Raw genomic sequence first — 22,225 nt, 5'->3', positions numbered from 1 at the left:
TGACTTTCCCCAGATCTTCATATTGTGGAATGAAATATGAAAGCCTTTCAATTTTACAACAACTTCTAAATAGCACACAAGCAAAGTGCATTACAAAACACGTTAAAAATTCATGGAAACATCATGCATTCATTTGTACGAATCCTTTTCAGGAAAAACATCTACGCAACATTAGTGTTTAAATACACATGAGGAGACTGAATGAAAAGGTACTGACGTCTCAAACGTGACAATAAGACTAAAAAAAAAGGATATTTCCCTGCAACTGACTCCTTTTATTAACTGGAACAAACGATTGCACTGTTTGCTATGATGAAGCAGTGGATCACAGGTTTTTCTCATCTATTTGTGTGAGATGTTTAAGGCTATTACAGTCAGACGATTGGGTGGTAATTTGGAGAAGAGGTAATAAGGTTAGGCGTTTCAATAGAAACAGCAATTATAGTGTTGGGAGAATCTGCCTCGCTCTTGGCTAAATTGCTTCGGTGTGGGGAAGGAGGAGGGTTTGGTGAGGGATGAAGAGGGCAGAATTACTTAGCCTTACTGGGAACCAAAAGAACAAAGCAATTTAGAAGAGTACAGAGGCAACATTTCAGAGGATAAATACCACATAGCAATTGGACTGAAAGGTCAATCTACACCTCCGAATCACTCATGTGAGCGTTATGAGCTTTAACAGAGACCGGCAAAAGAGCAGAAGTGCAGTCCAGAAATCCTCTGATAGGTATCAAGCTGATTGTTAATAGACAACTCTAAATTATTGGGCAGGGAACAGAAAGCTACTACCCTCACTGATATATATTGTACCTTACTACATATATATACTATATATATACTTTGTACTGATGAATGAAACCAAATATGTTGGAGCACTGGTACATGAGTTGCACTAGACATTAAAGGAGCTGTTGTGCTAACACAGACATGGATTCATCAGGTAAAAACAGCAGGGTTGTGTCCTGAACCCTTTCCCCAATCTCTCGCTCCACTTTCCTGTTAAATCTTCACTGGTAAAGGAAAAAGGCCCCTAAATAAAAAAAAAATGAGTAATAGATAATTTAACAGTTTTAAAATATAATTTTAAGAGTATATGATGTCATCTACCATTCAAGTAATAAGGTCAGTAAGATTTTTTTTTTTTTTTTTTTTTTTTTGTAAATTAATACTTTATTTTTATTAGTAAAGTAAGGATGCATTAAATTGGCAAAATAGTAAAGACCATAAAAAAAAAAAAAAACATTTATATGAAAAAAAAAAGTAACCCATTTTCCACAAAAATATTAAATATGTTGTTTCTTGAGCTTCAAATCAGCATATTAGTATGATTTCTGAAGGATCATGAGACTGAAGACTGGAGTTATGATGCTGAAAATTCAGCTTTGCATCACAGGAATAAATTACATTTTTAAATGGAAAACATTTACTTTAAATTGAAATAATATTTAACAATTTTACTGTTTTACTGCATTTTGATCAAACAAATATAGCCTTTGTGAGCATTAGAGACTTCTTTAAAAACAGGAAAAAAAAGAAAAGAAAAGTAAAGAAAAGAAAAAAAAACCAAAGTTCTAACAGTAGTGTAGCAACGTGTTTCACATTATGGTTTAAAAACGCCTACCAATCAGATCATATTACATGTTAAAACAGAGTTATGTGAAGCAAAAAGTTTCTTTTTCTACTTAACAGCAGAAACTCATAAAGGTTTTTAACAACATGAGGGTGAGTAAATGATGACAGAACGGACACGTTTGACCCTTTAATGCCTAAATCAAACAGAAACACAAAAACCTTCAGTTCTTCTACATCAACTTCATCCAAAACACTGATCAAGACCCTTCTATTGTTAGACTGTTTTTTTTTTTTTTTCATTTTTCACCCAATCAATAGTTCATATTTTCATTCACACCAACTGAATCAAATATGACAGGCTTCTATAGATGGCCTCTGTTTAGACGTCTAATGGATACCCTGCTGGCTGAGAGACGCATCTAAAAATAAACTCAGATAAGCTGTATCCTCCAGCCGTGCCTAACGGTCCCCAGGAGCCAGACTTAACACGCTCTGACAGGTGATGGCAACTATCAGAATCAAACTAATCAGCATTGACGGCACTTTTATTTGACCGTCCTTCGCTCTCGAACACCCTTCACCTGTTTGAATCCTCACCCAGGTCCTCTGCTTGAACCTCAGGTGAGGATTTTTCCACTGGGTGGTTCAATTAGATTCCTTTATCATAGCACAGAGACCAGGACTTGGTGAACTGTTAAATTAAATTTGCCCCCTAAGCTGTTGGTAGAATTCCCTGACACAGCGTTTAAGTGGTCTCTAATTCCCTTTCCTTGTTAATATGGGGTACATTGGGCTTTGACACTTGCTGAGGCGGGAGTTCAGAGGACGTGTCTGCTCCGAGGAGACCCTCACACTTTGTGTCTCCAGGCTGTCCTTTAAAACTTTGAAAGTAGTATTTAAAGGCACAATATGTAATTTTTCGCTGCTAGAGGGCGCATATTCAAAATAAACAAAGACCAGGTAGCGTAGTTTGATGACACCGTGACTGAGTGTGGAGTCATGGGAGTTGTAGTCTTCATCTCCATAGCTGATGCAATCTGACGGGACTCGGGCAGAAATCATGTTCATGGATGAGCTAATGATTTATTAACTGAAGCAACGGAGGCTGAAAGCCGTCGAAGCGAAACGAGGCTGCTGAACGAGCGTGACACACGGCTTGAAAGCAGCAGAGCTTTTATTATGCCACAGTCGATCATGCGTACAGTATATGGGGGAAAAAAAAGCAGCGTCATACTAGATACGTTTGAAAGTTCTGTTATAATGCTACTCTGTGGGCCGTCACCAGTCTATTAAAATGCACAACATATTAAAGCGTCTTTGGTGTTTCCATATGTTTTCTACAAAACAAAGACTGGAAATCGAGGGGTTATGACGTCTTTGGCAGGCGACACAATGACACTATGGACACGGTCCATGTCACTAGTTAAAATTGCTTATTTCTCTGCATTTAAACATTCTTCGAAACATTTGGGATAATGTACAGTAAGTACACAAGTCAGCAAAATATAAAACACTGTTCTAATGGTTTTTGGAACCATAAAATCATACATATTGTGCCTTTAAGTGAGCTTAAAAAAAAGAAACTTACAGAATATTATCTTATCTTTTTATCAATTATATTATTCTGACACACATAAGTGGAAAAAAACAATTCACTGAAATACAGTTATATACAAATGTATAGAATTATATTACATTATATGATTATATGAAAATACCAAAAACATTGTTCAGTCCAATTAATACATGATAAAATATGCATATCTGCACAGAATAAAATATGGATGTGTTTTATCATACAATAATGACTTATTGTCCTCAAATTCAATTGACTGATATTATATTATATTATTTTATTATATTATTGTCACAGATCTGCCAGGCTCTCTCATTTCCACTACCCAGAGCTCCCACTCACTCAAGTATTAACCTCCTATACCTGACAGCTTGGTTTTGTGCCCAGTGACCTATTTTTGTGTTGTTTTTAAGGTTTGTTTTTTGGATTATTGTCCTGTTGGAAGAACCAAACATGGCCCATTATAAGATTCCTAACAGAGTAGGTCACTTACTGATTTTTTATCTGTTGGTATTTGATAGATTCAATTATGCCATGTGTCTAAACAAGATATCCAGGACCTCCAGCAGAAATATAGGCCCACAACATAAAAAATACAGCAGTATATTTCATTGTACACATGGAGTACTTTTTATCCCTGTGTTCACCGAACCCATCTTGAGGCGAAGCAAATTTTTTTAGTTACATCTGGCCATAGAAGCCAGTCCTATTTGAAGTTCCAGTTGTGTCTGACAACAGAATATGCTGGGGATTGTTTTTTGGTGAAAGCATTTTCTTTTCTTGATTTTTTTCTTGAAGCCCTCCCAAACAACATGTGGTGATGTAGGTGCTATTTGATCATTTTTTAAGGTTTTCTGACCCTGAACCTCAACCTTTTTCTACAATTCTCCAGCTGTGATCCTTGAAGAGTCTTTGGCCACTCAAACTCTCCTCCTCATTGTGCATTAGGATGATATAGACATACGTCCTCTTCCAGGTAGATTCATAACATTTTCTGTCAATTGGAACTTCTTAATTATTGCCCTGATGGTGGAAATGGGAATTTTCACTGCTCTAGCTTGTTTCTTAAAGCTACTTTCTAATTTGTGAAGCTCAGTTATCTTTTTCTGCACATCAGAAATATATTCTTGTTTTTTCTCATTGAGATATGTTCTGCGATGGGGACCAACCTGCTACCCTACCTGTTTCCCACGGCTTCCGCAACCATCATCCAATCCACCATTGATTATTCCTGTGAGCACCACTTCCATTGACAGTCCAGTGGATAAGCAATACATGGATATCCCTGCCTGTTATGCCCCATATGCAGACGCCCAAAATGAGCCTCCAAGTTACCACCACACCGACCATGGGACTGTGCCATCGATCTGGAGCAAAGTGAGTGAGTACCCCATGGACGTGTATCCATACCTGAAAAGAAGGCCATGGAGGAGTTCATAGTCAAGGCTCTCAAGCAAGGTTACATCTGTCCCTCCACTTCTTGAGCTGCTTTCAGTTTCTTCTTCGTGGCAAAAAAGGATGGCGGCTTGCGGCCTTGCATTGACTTTTGGGCACTCAACAAAGTAATCATTAAGTGCCATCCCAGCTACTGTGGAGCAACTTTGCAGAACCTCCATCTTTACCAAGTTGAACCTCCGAAGCACCTACAACCTCATCCAGATGTGTGAGGGGGACGAATGGAGGATCTCCTTCATTACCCCATCTGGACATTATGATTACTTTGTTATGCCATATGGCCTGGTCAACACCCCCAACGTATTCCGGGGTTTATTGATTGTGTTTATTTCGTGGATTTCTTGAATGTTTTGTTATTGTGTTTATTGAAGAATTTTTTGTTTATTGAAATAGCCTGGATGATTATCTATAGCACATTTTGGAGGTCTTCCAGAGGCTCTGCAAATACAACCTGTTTCTCAAGGCTGAGAAATGCAGCTTTCATCAGAGTACCATCCACTTCCAGATCTCACCTACATTCCAAGGAATCACTGAATTCCTCTCTTGATTGTTACTGGTGGCCTGGCAAGGCTAATGACATCAAGCGTTTTGTCCAAGGATATCAACAGTATGCGATCTCCAAAGTTCCACGCCATCTACCATCTGGCAAATTTTTTTTTTCCTCCGAACAATCGTGGATGTGGTTGGTCATAGGTGTGGGTTTATTTAACGACATTCCTGCTTCTGAAGGAAATACCTGCATCCTGGTAATCAATGAAATATTCTCCAAAGCATGCAAACTGATTCCTCTGAAAGGACTCCCTACAGCCATGGAGACTGCCAAGGCCCTGCTTAATTTCACAATTTTGGAATTCCTCAGGACATTGTTTCCGACCATGGTCCGTAATTTATTTCATGTGTGTGGAAAGCTTTCTTCTCACTGACTTTCAGCCTGACATCCGGGTACCATCCACATTCCAGTGGCCAGATGGAGAGAAAGGTGCAAGAGATCAGCCGCTTCCTTAGGACCTTCTGCCAGCACTGACAGGATTCCTGGAACCGGTTCCTCACCTGGGCTGAGTATGCCCAAAATTCCCTGCAACAACCATCAATGGGTCTCACCCCATTTTACAATAGTGTATACTCGGCTTTCAGCCACCACTATTCCCCTGTTCAGACGAGCCCTCAGAGGTATACCATCCATCACTCACACAAGAGTTCAAGCTCCCCACACAGTACAGAATTCGCCCATTTATCCACGTCTCCCTGTTAAAACCTCACTACCCACCTGTGTCTGTTCCTTCCACAGAGCCTGGCACCAGTGACCAGCCCCCCCGTGCCTCAGATCATTGATGACCACACAGTCAAGGAGATATGGGTTCCTGACATCGTGGTGGCTGACTGGAATATCTGGAAGACTGGCAGGATTACAGCCCAGAGGAAAGATCCTGGGTACTTTGAGATGATAGACCCTGCTGTTTTCAGTTAGTTCCATCAATAATATCCACATTGTGCTCCTCGAGCCCGTGGTAGGCCACCGCGACATTGGGGTCCTCAGTCTACTGGAGCGGACCATGCAGAGGGGGGTAATGTCACAGATCTGCCAGGCTCTCTCACTTCCAGCACCCAGCACTCCCAGTCACCCAAGTATTAACCATCTGCACCTGTCGGTGATTACTATGTCATCGACGCATTACTTACCTGGCCTTAAACTAGTTAAGACTCTTTTACCTGATCTCTGCGAATCCCAGTAAGCATTCCTGGTTCTCCTCATCTGTTCCCAAAGATATTTACATGCTATGCTTACCAGCTGGTCCAGTTGCAGAAGTGTGTGTCCCCTTCAGCACCTGCCTTTCAGACAAGGACAGTTATCATTAGGGATTAATTGTTAGAGGTTATTTTATTAGTATCGTGCCCGATACTGAGCTCCTGTACTCGTACTCGTACTCGTTAAAATGCCCTGATACCAAACGCAGATACCACACAGCATGTGATAAGTGCCATATTCAGACAAAGAAACACTGACAACAGAACAACAGACAGCAGAATGGAGTTATTAGAGATTAAGGTTGTCTACCTAGGATATCTATGCAATGAATATTGTTAAACATTCAGTATTAACGCTTGTATAGCTGACGTGTGTGAGCTTATAAAACACGCTGAGTGGATTGAGCGCACAGCGGCGGAGATGCGCGAGCTTATCTAGTGAATATACAGTTCATCACTGGAAAGTTTGTAGTTCGGTCAGATATATGTCAAAAACAAGTAAGTAAAACAATGCACAAGTTATTTAACGGTAGGGAGGGAGAGAGAGAGAGAAAGAGAGAGAAAGAATGTACACGCACTTCTGTTGTGTGATCTTTGATGGACACTCAATTAGCACCCGCATTTGGATTAAAACTAAATCGTAAAAAAAGACAATTTATGGGGCATTCACTATAAACATCATTTATTTTTAACCTTAGGCATACATGACTCTGGCGAAAGTGAACGTAGCAGCCTGTGAGTAATGCGCTAGGCAGTACGTTACTACTGTCCCTCTCGTTCTGCAAAAGTACAAATTCATGCACACGTTGCGCGTTTTGCTTGCTTGAGTGTTTCTTCATTATATGAGTGGCTTTGGAATATAAATCGCAGCACATTTCAGAAAAGAAAAAAAACGTGAACAATATTTGTGAAAAATATCACAGGAGATTTATAACAAGTGGTTCCCTGCATTATTACAGCAAAGTGCATCATTACAGTACTAAGTCGCTGCAATGGAGCAGCTCTAATGCTATTAAATTATAGATGATTAACCATAGAGCAAAAACATGAACAAATAAAGTAACAAAACCTTGTAAAATATATTTTAATGGGCATAATTAAGTGCGAAAATAACAGAAGGATATACAGTCAAACCAATTATTCAGAGACCAGATATAATTTTTTATATTTTTAAGTGGGTGCAGGACACTATAGTTCATTTATGTAAGTGAGGTTAGCAAAATAAAGTAAACTGTGACAAATTATATCCAAAAATTCTTCAAACAGTGGACTACCAGTAAAACTGATACAAAATTGGGACCAAAAATTATTCAGACCAAGTCTGGGGGAAAATTGTTGTTGTTGTTTTTTTGATGATCTATGTGAGAGTGTGCAGGGGAGTATAGGGGGTGTTTTTGGGTATGGGTTGGGTGAATAATTGTTGATAGTTGTGTAAATGTTGTCATACTAACAGCTGCCTGAATAATTTTTGGCTGATTGTAAATCCATTACATATCTTTCTATCAAAGTTATCTAACATTATCAAGATGAATTTGTTCTGACACAGTTTAACTATGAGTTCTTGTCATATTTTAGTACTATCTTCTAAAATATACAGAATAAACTGTGATAATGTGAAATGTTGAAGGTGTCTGAATAAATTTTGGTTTGACTGTATCTATTTAATAAATGAAGTCAACCAGCTAACATTATAAATACTCTTTTGGTTTCTGTACCCAATATTTAAAAAAATTACAAATGCAATAAAAATATCGGTATCGGTACGTGGTATCGGCAAGTACCAAAAATAAAAGTATCAGCATCGGGCAAGTACTAGTTATCATCTTTGACTGTATGCTATTTGTGTCTTTAAACTCACCTGCTCTCTTGTGATTCTGTGTCCAATAAAACTGTGCCTGGATTCATTTAATGTCTGTTTAGTGTGTATTTCCTGACAATTATATTATATTGTTATATTATATTATATTATATTAATACTGGATTATTATGATTATGATTAATTTATAGTATTATTATTATTATTATTATTATTATTATTATTATTATGATAATTACAAATTATATTACAATGGATAAATATTTATTAATATTTATCCATATCATTCATCAATACCCCCCCCCCCCAAAAAAAAAAAAGTTTAGTCTAATTAAAATGGTCTAATTGGAAAAAATACCCAATATTCATGTGTTTTGTGTTTATAAGGCTATAATATTTTTAATTAAGTTATAACAGGCTATTGTAAAAGTTAGTTGCAACTGCCATACCCCCCCCCCCCACAACTCCCCACCGATTGAATCTCTGTCACACATGGGCCATGCTAGTCAACTGCAGCAATAACAATTAACTTACTAGCAGACGAGGTTGTGTGTGTTTCAGGTGTTGACCTCTCACCTCTGCTGAGCAGCTCTAGGTTACGCACTTCCTCTCTGACCTGTAGCTGTAGGACCTGCTGCAGGACTTCCTGTCTCAGAGTCTCTTGGATTATACCCATCCTCTCCAGCTTCTCTCCATTCAACCGCAACAGGGCACGACCTGAAAAAGTGCGTGAGGGACAGGATATATGATAGTTTAAAATGTCAATGTCAGCTTTGTAAAATAGCGAGACCGAACATAAAAAGATTTTATCCAGAAAATTATTTGATCAGTAGTGTGGAATTGGTTTACATTTGTTTAAATCCCCACAGAAGCCATCAAATTAATGTCACAAGTCTTGCCAACAGAACAAGACAACCCAAGAAAAAGTCTTGCAGATGTCCTGTTGCTTTCTGAATATGAAACCAGTAACCAGAGTTGTAATTAGACTTTCCCTTTTGACAGTACAATTTTAGCTTTGCTGCTTTCCAAGACACCTCATTTTGGCAAGTATATCCTTTGTAAGGTAATACATTGTCAAAAGTTCTGTAAAAAAAAATCCCCCAAGGTAGCATACACAAAAAAGAGACTTTTGAAAAAGAGACTATGCCAACTTTAATAATAATCAAAATAATATATTGTACAATTTATAATAATTTATTGTGCAATTTATAACAAATAGAATTCAGCTCAAAGTGTATCACAGGTAAGAATAATAAAAAAATACAGGAAATTAACAAAATACATAAGACAAAGAACAACAATAAAAAGCAATAAATGGGAAAATAAATGGTCTCAGTAATTAGAATGGTCTAAAAATAAAAAAAAAGCATTTTCACTGGCCAAAATAATATACAAACTGTAAATTCTAAAAATAATATGCTAAATTCTAAAAGCATAACTGTATATATACTTTGTGGATATGACAATTCCAAAATAGATTATTATAAACTTTGTGGAGAAAAAAAAACCAATCCAAGTTGGCGCATGTACTTGAGAGAACTGTCAAGTATACAAAAATAAACAAATAAACAAAATAAAATTAAAATAATAATACAATTTATGTGAATGCCACCTTTCAAAGATAAACTTCACCTCAAAGTGTCACACGTCAGAATCATTTAAAAACATTACAAATGAGACAAATGGCAACAGCAAAAACCACAAAATAAAAAATATATAATGGTTAAGATAACAAACATTTATATATAAAAAAAAATAATCATAATAAAAATGGAGAAAAAATGTTCTAATGAAAAAGGTCTAAATAAAAAATTGCTCAGACTAAAGAATTAAAATTTAAATGTATAATTTACATTTTACCCAAGATTTGTGTGTGCAGTGTATTTTAGGCTACAGTATTGTGTGTGCTTATTTAGGCTAGAGTATTGTACATGCTATTGTAAAATTGTACATGCTATTGCCAATGTAGAGCTCTACAATCTCTTATGAGGATCCATATGAGTTAGTATGCTACCTCAGAAGGCAGCATCCTATGTAGGAATTAGACAGCAAGGCAGCATACTAGTTTTGAAAGTTTTGAGTTTATTTACCTCAGCAGTCAGACAGACGGACGGCATAAAGCCTACATTGAGTTTATTTACCTCAGCAGTGTTAGGTTATTTTTTGATGGGATGATTCTGTTGTGTCATTTTGTTTGGGGTTATTTTATTACTTTTTTAAACACTTTTGGGTAGTTTCAAAACATGTGTTGAGTCAAACCTGCTGGGTTGTAACGCTGGGGTTGTTTCAGGCCAGCGCGGGATTTTGGTTATTTTAACGCGCCCTTGAAGGATGTGTTTAAATCGCTCCCCAACTGTCATTTTGGAAGAACAACGGGGCAAAGCCACTGGTTTCAACTGTTTTAAGGTAAGTTTATTTAATGTTTTCATTAATAATTATTTGAAAATTGGCAGAATTATAACTTTATTTTTGCGGCGAAACAATACTGTTAAACTTCTACAGGCCAACATTAGTTGGTAAATGATGAACAGTTTACCTCAGACGGCCACTCTACGTGTAACGTTACTCGCATAATCGTGTTGAGGTATCTGAGACGACAGATTAATACAGTTTTATATAAGTATCAGACAGCGACGGAAGGCTGAAATATGTGAATATCTGTGAAAATAGAGGAAGGAGTCGTTTCTGACACTGAAAAGCGAATTTAAACATTTAATTGAGTCAAAATAAGTCAATACGGCTTTCTGCTATAATGTAAACGCCCTCAGTTGTCCATATCGACATGTAAATCATACAAATTACGTACAATGTCGCTGGACCGCAGGTCTAAAAGAACCGACGATCCGGTTCAAATAACCCGTTTTCAAATTCTCGGACAAAGTGATTCCCGGAAAAGAATCGACGTCTCAGGGCCTCGATACATTTCAAAGTGCGCGCACGCACAGCGAGTGACGTAGGCCGCGTTAGTGAGGTGATGATGCCTGTGTGGTTTATAAAGTCTTTTTACATCCGTAAATAAAGGTTTTTGGTAAGTCATAATTCAAAATGTGGTTTTTTTCTTGTCAGAAGAGCACATGGAACATTTGTGAGAGAAAAAACTCGTTGAATGCAGTCCTTATCGAGACGTCTAACGGTAAGCTTTCATGTTTATTATACATTTTACATACATAATTGTTTGCTTAGTATGTGATAATCAACTAAACACTTGCGTAAATTAAACGCACATAATTCTGTTTCGTGCTGTAGTTAAAGCTGCACTTTGTAACTTTGTGTTCAGAATGTACATAATTTTATAATGAGCGAATACATTATATACCATTTTTCCAGATTGTGTTTTTTTGACTATGCAGTGTGATCTCACATATCTGTGCCATTGACTGTGATTGTGTGTTTCGATACAAGCCGCATATTAATATACAACTGTGATTATACTGACTGTAACATCCTATATGATTAACACAGTTTGAAAGCCAATCACTATAGCATATTCAGCTTCTGTATGACCTACTCATAGGTGACATTTAACTCATAATCATGATGAACTTTCACACAGTTTATTGAACTGAATCACCCGCTATTAAAAATCTGTATTTTGTTTACTTTATTTTAGAGGTTGGGAAACAAACGTTTGGAATTCCTTACCGAGCAGAGTCCACAAAACCCCATCCATTTGTCATGGCAATTGGAAATGCCAGCAGATCTAGCAGCACATTGATCATAATCAATGGACAGGTAAGGATATTCTGGTTAAATTTCACAAAAGGAATTGCAAAGTATATTTAATTGCATTTTTTCCACATGTGGACGCATACAATTTGACATAGACCAAAGCAATTTGAAAAGCATTTGAATTTCAGATGCCTTACACAGAAAACTGTCAATCCGTGTCAGGGGTGGGACTATACTATGGGTACATGTTTTGTAAGATATTTTGTAGTTTTTACCCCCAAATCTCTCACTGTTTGCACTCTGAGGGCATCAGCAAAACAAAGTTCTAGTCTTATTTGCCTATTTGCAACTTACCCTATATTATGTTCCTCAGGTGAAAAAGCATTTGGTTAATGGTGAATATTGACCAATAGTACCATTGTGGCTCCCAACCCATTAGCAGGGGAGTGTAGCTGCATTTGGGTTTAAAATGACTAAAAAGATTATTTATTGTGTAAGGTGCCAAGGATATAGGGAGACCCGGGTTGCACTGTCCTGTTCTTTAACACGCATCTCTCGGAGTGGCAGCTGCCTTAGTAGTGCCTTTACAAAGTGAAAGTAAACACGTGGCATACAGAGTTTTCCGTTGTTGTAACCTCCCAATACAAACACGCCCCATAGTATGGTCCCACCCCTGACACAGATTGACAGGTTTCCATGTGACATTGGAAATTCAGATGCTAAAAGTTATTGCAATTCCATTTCAGTTTGTTTGGCATGTTACATGTGAGACACAGTGAAAAAGCAGACGTGGTAATTAATATCGCACCCGATGTACTTGTTCTTATGATCATCTGCTAACATTAGTCTGTTTCATTCTTATCCCGAGGTCAACCGTAGCCCCATTGCCAATCCGATCAGATGGTGGAGAGATGACCTCTACAAGCCCTGAAAGACAGCGGAGACCAGGAATACTAGTGAGCCCCAGAGGACAGATCCCCTGTAAAGACCTTGTCTCCTAGACGACATCGCACAAGACATCGGGAAACAATAGTCATCAGGGAACCAGATGAGTACAACTGCACAATCTGACCTGTGCTGCAGCCTGGAATTGACCCGCTGGTTTGGTCTGGCCAGAGGAGAACTTGTCCCCCCAACTGAGCCTGATTTGTCTCCCAGGTTTTTTTCTCTCACTTTCTATCACCGATGTTAGTTTTGGTTCCTTGCCGCTGTTGTGCCTCTGGCTTGCTTAGCTGGGGACACTTAATATCCAGCGATATCGTCTACTTGAATGCACAGCTGTACATAGATAAATCACATGAATCAATGATGAACTGACTTTAACTGAAAAACCATTGAGTATTTACTGTTGTCCTTTTCTTGCAATTATTACACACTATTTTCCTATTTAATACTGTAAAGCTGCTTTGACACTGTCTTTTTCACTGTGTCATTCGTGAAAACGCAAAAAAGTAATGCAAGATGTGCATGTCACAATTTGTGTCACGTGGGAAAAACGCAATTGAAAATATAATTTGCAATTCCTTTTGAAAATTGTCCTCTTCCATAGGACAGGCTCTATAGCAGAGTTCACTGCTCTCTCAGCTGTAGATCTTTTGCTTCCAAAGCTTTCTAAGTGTTTGACAATAGTTCACCCAAAAATGAAAATTTGGTCAGTAATTATTCACCCTGGTCTGAAAGCTCTTCGGGTTTTCGAAAATATCTTAACTTTGTGTTCATGAACGAAGGTCTTAAGGGTTTGTAACGAACATGAGGGTGAGCAATAAATGAAAGTATTTTCATTTTTGGGTGACCTATACCTGTACTACCCTAAGCAGTGTACATCTACCTAGGAGTCTTTTATATACTTGTTATAATTTTTAGGACATCTTTAAATGATTTTGCATTCTCTGTCTTTTTAAATTTTAATTGTCAATGTAATTTCTCTGTGTATTTAAATAGTTAAACATGTCAAAATATAATAATAAAACAGCTAGACACAGGTCATTCATTTTCTTATTTTTATTGCACTGTATTGTTTCTGTGATTTTTTGCATGTTTGTTGAAAACAAAAAAAGAAAATTGCATGTCGTTTTTCATTGGTACAAATTTTGACACATTTGTGAATGTTCAGATGGCATTAAAAATAACTTTTTAACAGTCTAAATAACATGTATTCTTCATTATTTATTAATCCATGATGTCTTGTTAAGCATAGAGAGAAAATTATGAGAATAACCCAGCAAGAATAACCCAGCACCCACAAAAATGCAAAACACACAAATGGTAAAAATGACTATATCTTGGGTTTTCTCAACAGCCCAGCCTGCTGGGTTAAAATGTGTAAACCAGCATGCCTGCTGGGTTTAACCCAGCACGTGTTCTGTCCAATATTTACCCAGCGCTGGGTTGCCAATTGGGTTATTTTTAACCCAGCCATTTTTAGAGTGTACACATGTACCCCTGTCCTTCAAAAAACATCACAAGAAGGGGAATTTATGGTCATTTCCCCGATATGCCCTCACTCTAATTAGAAGCATAAATCATCTCATTCTCTCTTACAATATAATCATCCATTCTCATTCTCACCTGGCAAGTACACAGACACCCCCTCACAAGAACGCCACACATACAGAGTTTACGTAACAAAAGTCTATTTTAGGCCACATTAATGAATGTGTTCAATTTCCGCACATATTGCTTTGTGTAATGATTACCAATGAAGTCGGGTAACATAAGGCCCATTGTCTGACCTTGGATGAGTGTATTGATTTGTGTGGTGTGTGTCCAGAAACATCAGAGCTGGACAGCTATTCCCCTCCGTAAATGAAACATAATGACCTTAACAACAGCTGGCTGTGGCTATTTCTCTGATGATGTAGTGGAATTGGAGAGATGAGCGCAGTGTGGTTTGGGGGTTCAGGGATTGGATGGTGATGATTACAGTTTTACAGATCGTTTACAGAACTTCATGAGTTGTCCCCTGAGAGAAACCACTACCTGGCGTTTAATTACTTTCTCATAAGTGAGATTCAGTTACGGAAACTTCTATAAGTTTAGACATGGTGAACAAAATGGCTCATCTTGGTTAGTCAGTGGTTAGAGGCAAAAAGGTTGACTATCTTTTAAGTCAGCTAGAAATAGTGAGTGACGTGACATTCAGCATATTTGGGCAACATACTGTGTGACACTGCCTTAATATTTGCAAAAAATGCAATACAATAAATACAATTCACTGCCGTTTTCGTCTGCAATGAACGCTATTGGCAGTAAAACACCAACAACTTGTTCCTTTTCTCACAAATTACGATTACAGGGGTCAGATTATCAATTATTAAATAGTTATTTTCATGCAGTTCCTTGCACAGTACTATGTCATGACCTCAAAACACTTTTACCACAGTGTATGATTTGTAAATAAACATTTTGAAATTTGCATCACATAAGCAGCTCCATATGTGTGGCTTTTCTGATGACATAAACTTGCTCAGTAGTGCACCTAGTATTTAGTAGTCCAGAGTTGCAAGTCCTCAAATATGAGTCCGGTGAATCATAAGTCATGATAAAAGAGCTTGAAAACATATAAAAGCAAGCTAAAATGCAATGATTGCTTCTGCAAATGTGATTTTTATCTCACATTTCCTTTTATTAACACTATAGGTTTGGTTTAGGGTCGGGTTTAATATAGATGCTATGTTATTTTCAAAAACATTTTTAAATAGTACAGTCGTGGCCAAAAGTTTTGAGAATTACATAAATATTGGAAATTGGATGTTGCTGCTTAAGTTTTTATAATAGCAATTTGCATATACTCCAGAATGTTATGAAGAGTGATCAGATGAATTGCATAGTCCTTCTTTGCCATGAAAATTAATTAATCCCAAAAAAACCTTTCCACTGCATTTCATTGGTGTCATTAAAGGACCTGCTGAGATCATTTCAGTAATCATCTTGTTAACTCAGGTGAGAATGTTGACGAGCACAAGGCTGGAGATCATTATGTCAGGCTGATTGGGTTAGAATGGCAGACTTGACATGTTAAAAGGAGGGTGAATGCTTGAAATCATTGTTCTTTCATTGTTAACCATGGTGACCTGCAAAGAAAACGCGTGCAGCCATCATTGCGTTGCATAAAAATGGCTTCACAGGCAAGGATATTGTGGCTACTAAGATTGCACCTAAATCAACAATTTATAGGTTCATCAAGAACTTCAAGGAAAGAGGTTCAATTCTTGTAAAGAAGGCTTCAGGGCGTCCAAGAAAGTCCAGCAAGCGCCAGGATCGTCTCCTAAAGAGGATTCAGCTGCGGGATCGGAGTGCCACCAGTGCAGAGCTTGCTCAGGAATGGCAGCAGGCAGGTGTGAGCGCATCTGCACGCACAGTGAGGCGAAGACTTTTGGAAGATGGCCTGGTGTCAAGAAGGGCAGCAAAGAAGCCACTTCTCTCCAAAAAAAACATCAGGGACAGATTGATCTTCTGCAGAAAGTATAGTTAATGGACTGCTGAGGACTGGGGCAAAGTCATATTCTCCGATGAAGCCCCTTTCCGATTGTTTTGGGCATCTGGGAAAAAGGCTTGTCCGGAGAAGAAAAGTTGAGCGCTACCATCAGTCCTGTGTCATGCCAACAGTAAAGCATCCTGACACCATTCATGTGTGGGGTTGCTTCTCATCCAAGGGAGTGGGCTCACTCACAATTCTGCCCAAAACACAGCCATGAATAAAGAATGGTACCAAAACACCCTCCAACATCAACTTCTTCCAACAATCCAACAACAGTTTGGTGAAGAACAATGCATTTTTCCAGCACGATGGAGCACCGTGCCATAAGGCAAAAGTGATAACTAAGTGGCTCGGGGACCAGAATGTTGAAATTTTGGGTCAATGGCCTGGAAACTCCCCAGATCTTAATCCCATTGAGTACTTGTGGTCAATCCTCAAGAGGCAGGGGGACAAACAAAAAACCCCACTAATTCTGACAAACTCCAAGAAGTTATTATGAAAGAATGGGTTGCTATCAGTCAGGATTTGGCCCCAGAAGTTGATTGAGAGCATGCCCAGTCGAATTGCAGAGGTCCTGAAAAAGAAGGGCCAACACTGCAAATACTGACTCTTTGCATAAATGTCATGTAATTGTCGATAAAAGCCTTTGAAACGTATGAAGTGCTTGTAATTATATTTCAGTACATCACAGAAACAACTGAAACAAAGATCTAAAAGCAGTTTAGCAGCAAACTTTTTGAAAACTAATATTTATGTAATTCTCAAAACTTTTGGCCACGACTGTAGACATTTAACTTAAGATTCTGGCTCATCTATTTTTAAATAAAACTGAACATACTTTTACCATCAGTAACTGGACATTTCACCTTGGTAGTGTCGTGAAAATGTCAGAGAAGTGACCTATCATTTTGCAGAAATGTCATCACAGGCATGTTTTTCCAATGAGTCTGGGTTATATTCAGGCCTGCCGGGCTCCAGACCAGCAGGGGGTGCTGATGAGCTGCAGAAACAATGCATATTAGCTTGGACTGTTGCCATAATAATCAAGGATGACACAGCAAGTGCACAATGATGCAACAATTGCGAGGCAGAGAGACTCGTTGATTATACCGTCACAATGTCCTCATGTTGTGTCCCTTCACAGGACAATTCTGGTGTGTACAGATGGTGTGAAACATCTGTGCCCAGGTGCTCAGGGCAAGCCAATGTCAATATCCATCCTTGGTCGGGATATAATGAATGGCTTGTCCCTTTTATGTCACAGAGACACAAGATGAATAGTAGGTGAAGTCTGTGTGCGTGCACACACCAGCAAACCATGACATGCTACTTGCTACTGCTATCAACGGCAGATGGTGTTAATAATTTAGAAGGGCAAATTCTCATTCTAGATCAGTCAGTGAGATCAGTCATTAATATTTTTGGTCTGTTTTCCCAGAACTTTATTTGACTTTTATGAGTAAACTAACATACAGATGACCTCAAAGCTAACAGACGCTGACTTAAAGCTTTCTTGACTAAGAGCAGCAATTTCAATTTTATGGGGTCTATAATGTGCTTTGCTGTACAGTAGAAGAGATCAGCTGCAAAACTGAAGCTATTTTACAGAAATATCTACAGTTAAAGAGATAAAGGAGTTGCCTGAATGAGAGGACATCTGTGTATGGGTGTGTTCGTGTGTGTGTTCGAGAAATAAAGAACAAAGCCCTTAAATGGAATTGCAAGGTGAATCCCAAACAAAGAGAGAGAACAACAAGAGGCCTGAAGTACCCCACTGAAATGGCCCATCCTCAGCATATTACAGTAAATCACAGCAATTCACCAGACACCACTTTATTACGCCATGTCTCTTGCCTCTATGTCTATAATATACAGTAGGAATCTCTGCTGTATTACATCTAGAGAAGTTCAACGGGAAGTGTTGTTTTTTTTTTTTTTCATTTTTGAAAGGTGATTTTTTTTTTTTTGCAAATTTCTGTAAGATTGTTGTACATATTTGCATACTATAATATTGCATTGGCTCAAACTAAATGAATGTGTTGGGATATCCGGAACTTGTGACTGCAGCTGTGCTGCTTGCCTCCTTTATGTGGTATATACAGATGTGTAACGCTTGACGAATCATGTAACACATGAAGAAACAACTAATTATGAATGTTAAATGAGAGTAGCATTTGTCAAATTGGTTCAAAAATCAAAATCACATCTTTTGAAGGGCATCAAACAGTTTTTATTTGAATGTGATTGATCTAGTGTTGGGAACACTAATACATAGTTTTAGTTTTGTCCCCATAACATAACATAAGTTTTAAGAAATATTTGACAAATAATTAATATAACTATATTTTAATATTTATCTATTTATTCATAGTAAATAAACATTGTCAAACTAAACATTTCGCAGTAAAAACTGTAAATTGGTTGACTGTAAGTTACCTCAAAAGTTCTATGCATTATTATATTCATTATATGGATTCTGTTGTTCTTATTTGCCAAAATCAAACCATCTAATTCTGAACAAATTTAGGACAAATTCATATTCTTCAAGCTAATGTGAAAATCTTTCCAAACCGCACTCTCCATAAATCCATCTTCATGCTAAAAAGCATCAGTCACTGAAGTATATCCTGTTAAGCCTGATGTATAGGCTGTTAGACCAATTGCTTGTGTATTTAACTACTCAGGGCTTATGGGAGATTATTGGACAGAGATGCTCCACTGACCCAGTGTGCTGTGATGGAGCAACTCCATATGCCCCTGGGGCTTTAGAGGACAGTCATGGGCCAACACTGACCCATTTTCCAGCTCCAGGAATTCACACATAGCTGTGGGGACTGCATTCGCTTCCCAGTCACTCACAGCAGGCTGGGAGGAACAATTAGAGCATGGGTGATGTTAACAACACTGATAATGGAAACGTCCATAACTAACCAGGGGTGCTTCTTGAAGTTTATATTTGGACTAGTGTGGGTTTTTTTCTAAGCTGCATTTTGCATTTTTTTCACAACATTGAGGTGATTTGTAAAGCTCTCTAATATGTATACACACATATGCACACACACAAATTCAGTTCTTTTGAATTCAGCCTTCCAGAAGCACTTTATCCAGGATTGCTGTTAGTCTGAGGCTTCTGTGTAGCAGAAGACAGCAGAAATGCATTGCCTCAAGATGGGTTTAATGTGCGTCTGTGGTTATTTTGTGACTTATATTGCTATTTTTAGGCTTACATACATAGATACATAGATGACCTTGACATTAACAGACACTGACTAACAGCTACAAAACCGCAATTTTGATTTCATGGGCTCTTTAAAATGCACTTTAAGGTGCTGTACTATATAAGTATTTCACATGAACGCAGTCCAAATCAATTCACACTTGCAGCTGTTAGCTGACTTAAAAAAAAAAAAATTTATTTATGTTTGTTGAGGAATAATTATTTTATGAAGGAAGCGGTGTTGTTTTCTGTGATTAGTTGTTGTCTTACAGTGTTTTACAGCAGTGTGTGTAACAGTGCTTCAAGCTACAGTGCCAATGACCCAGGAAAAATGACACACTCAGACACCCACTCACACACCAACTGAGAATGAGGCTTGATAAATGAAGCAATAAATAATAGTGCAGATAATAGAATAAAGCCTCTAGCCAGTCTCGGAGCCCGGATGAATTACTTAAAGGGGCATTTGAAGGGGGCAGATATTTATCACTCCACCCTAACTAAATGTAATGCCACTAAAATGAATGCTTGTGTTCAACCATCACTGTCTGAAGGACAGAAGGATCCATGGCATGCATACACATAACCCTAAAATATAAAAATGTTAGAAGTAAAGCACTGGAACTGCACCAAACATTTTTTATTTTTTTTATTTCTGTTGTTAGAACAGAAAAGGAGCATAACTAAGATTATTTGTTTGAGCTGCTCCTGTAAACACTTATTATACATATACACATATAGTGAGTATTCTTGAATTTTGTGTGCTTAAAATCAAGAAATGTCAATGGGTCAAAATAATAATAAAAAAAATGCATTAAAATAAAATGTATACATGCTGTGACTTGACTACACCCCTTTGACTGACTTTTGTTACTTTATAATTAAAAAAAAAAAAAATCTAAAAGAAAAAAAAAAATGGATTTTTTTTTTTTTTTTTGATGCCATACACTTATAAATATAAGGGTGACCCAGCGGTACATTTGTTCCATAAAATCAAGAAAAAGTCAAACAACCAACATGTGCAACCAGCATGCAAAAACATGCAAAAAATTATATGAAAGGACCTCTGCAGAACCTTATGATTGTGTGTCAAGGTCAATAAATCTCTTACAATTGGACCACAGGTTGACCCTAACCACCAAAGGATCGGGCCTAAGGTTTAGGAAAGAAGAGCCATAAAAATTCCCTAGGACTTCTGGATGAAGCAGCAGTGGCCAAAAAAGTAAAAAGTATAGTTTCTGTTAATGGCTATTGACTGTTAACACAACAGTTCACGGGAGCAGGCCTATTAACATATTATGGAATGAAAAACGATAGCTTAAGTGTTTCCTGTCATGTTTGGACTCTATTTGCTCCCCATGATGCTTGTAATAATTTGAAAGAGGTTTGGTAGAACAATAATGCATGGGTAAAATATTAAAGACACTGTTTAAGACAACTTTGTACTCCTCTCTATGCAAATGAGTTCCACACTAGGGCAGGTAACACCGTGGCCCCCTCAGACACAAGTGGCCAGTCACACTCCAGGAACGGAATGGCGCCAGATTCCAATCTCCTCCTCATCAGAAAGGTATAAAAGTACCCTTTCAACAGACACTCATTGTTCTGAGCCTCTGGTACGTTCAGTGAGACACTCACAGACACAACAAGGTTCTGTGTTTCCAAATCGCTGAGGAAGGAGACATTAACAGACACCACTGTCTAAGTTTCTAACCTAACAAGGAAAGAGACTTCAAGACAGTTAAGATTCAGTTCAGCTCTTGAGCAAACCTTCTATACTGCATTTGGCTGCCCTTCGTTTGCAAAGTACCCAGGAGTGATAGACCTCGACTGATTCTTGCAGCTCTGTAAGCAGCACAGTCCGCAAAGGACCTCCGCACTGGCAGACATTGCCTGAAACACACAGCTCCTCAGCAACACAGCCAGACTACAAAAGGACTCTGTGAAGACCCATCTGACCCAGTCCATGCTCTAAGGACTCTCTTGGCACAACAGAAGGTCAGCATCCTCCAGGCCAGCATATAAACTGCTACCGGAATGCAAATCTGTGCCCTTCCCACTGCACGCAATCTGCATGACCAGTGGAAGACGTCTCTACTGCCAGACTGATCTCCTGACTGGAAGCGTTCTCATATTGCCAAATTATCAGTCCTTGACTGGTGCTCTTACTGAGTGAGGTGGGAATTGGTGGAATTAACTCACATGGCTTGACCCTCATAGGACATTGAATGGGGCATCTGTGATTCAAACACTCTACTCATAACATTACCATCCTCTGTCTACCAAATATTACAAATCCCACAAATAACAAAAGCTGAATGTCCACCTTTAGTAAATCCATTTAGTCTCCGCTCCTCTTCAACACTGCTACATTTCCAGGAACCAACGCACAAATGGCTGTGTAAAATGATTTTATTACTTGGAAGCGCCGCTCCGGTGACCCCTAGATGGTGAGGCCTTGTGGAATGACTGTGATGTGACAAGAGGCTCAACATTAGGGTGTATAATTGTCCATTAGAGAGAGAACTCAGTGCACAAAGCTTTGGGAGTTGGATGAGAGTGTGTTAGTTAGGGGATGTGATCTGCCAAAGCTGTTCCTCTGACAGACCACAGTAAGGATTGGTGGATCTATGATTATCCTAAAACTTTATAAAAGAACTACTGCATAATCACATTTAAAAATCATTTTGGTTCATA

The 22,225-nt window shown here is 38.2% G+C and overlaps 1 protein-coding gene across 1 annotated transcript in view; it reads right to left on the bottom strand.

The window, feature by feature from the left end:
- LOC109050245 (sterile alpha motif domain-containing protein 10-like) overlaps window positions 1-22,225 on the bottom strand; it is an 890,290-nt gene that overhangs the window by 6,386 nt on the left and 861,679 nt on the right. Inside the window, exon 4 of the mRNA XM_042712749.1 lies at window positions 8,739-8,879. Within this exon, the coding sequence (XP_042568683.1) occupies window positions 8,739-8,879 (141 nt within the window). The remainder of the gene's footprint in view (window positions 1-8,738; window positions 8,880-22,225) is intronic.

Source organism: Cyprinus carpio, chromosome A23, assembly GCF_018340385.1.
Source record: "Cyprinus carpio isolate SPL01 chromosome A23, ASM1834038v1, whole genome shotgun sequence".
NCBI classification, from domain to species: domain Eukaryota; kingdom Metazoa; phylum Chordata; class Actinopteri; order Cypriniformes; family Cyprinidae; genus Cyprinus; species Cyprinus carpio.
This window is presented reverse-complemented; position numbering and strand designations above follow the sequence as displayed.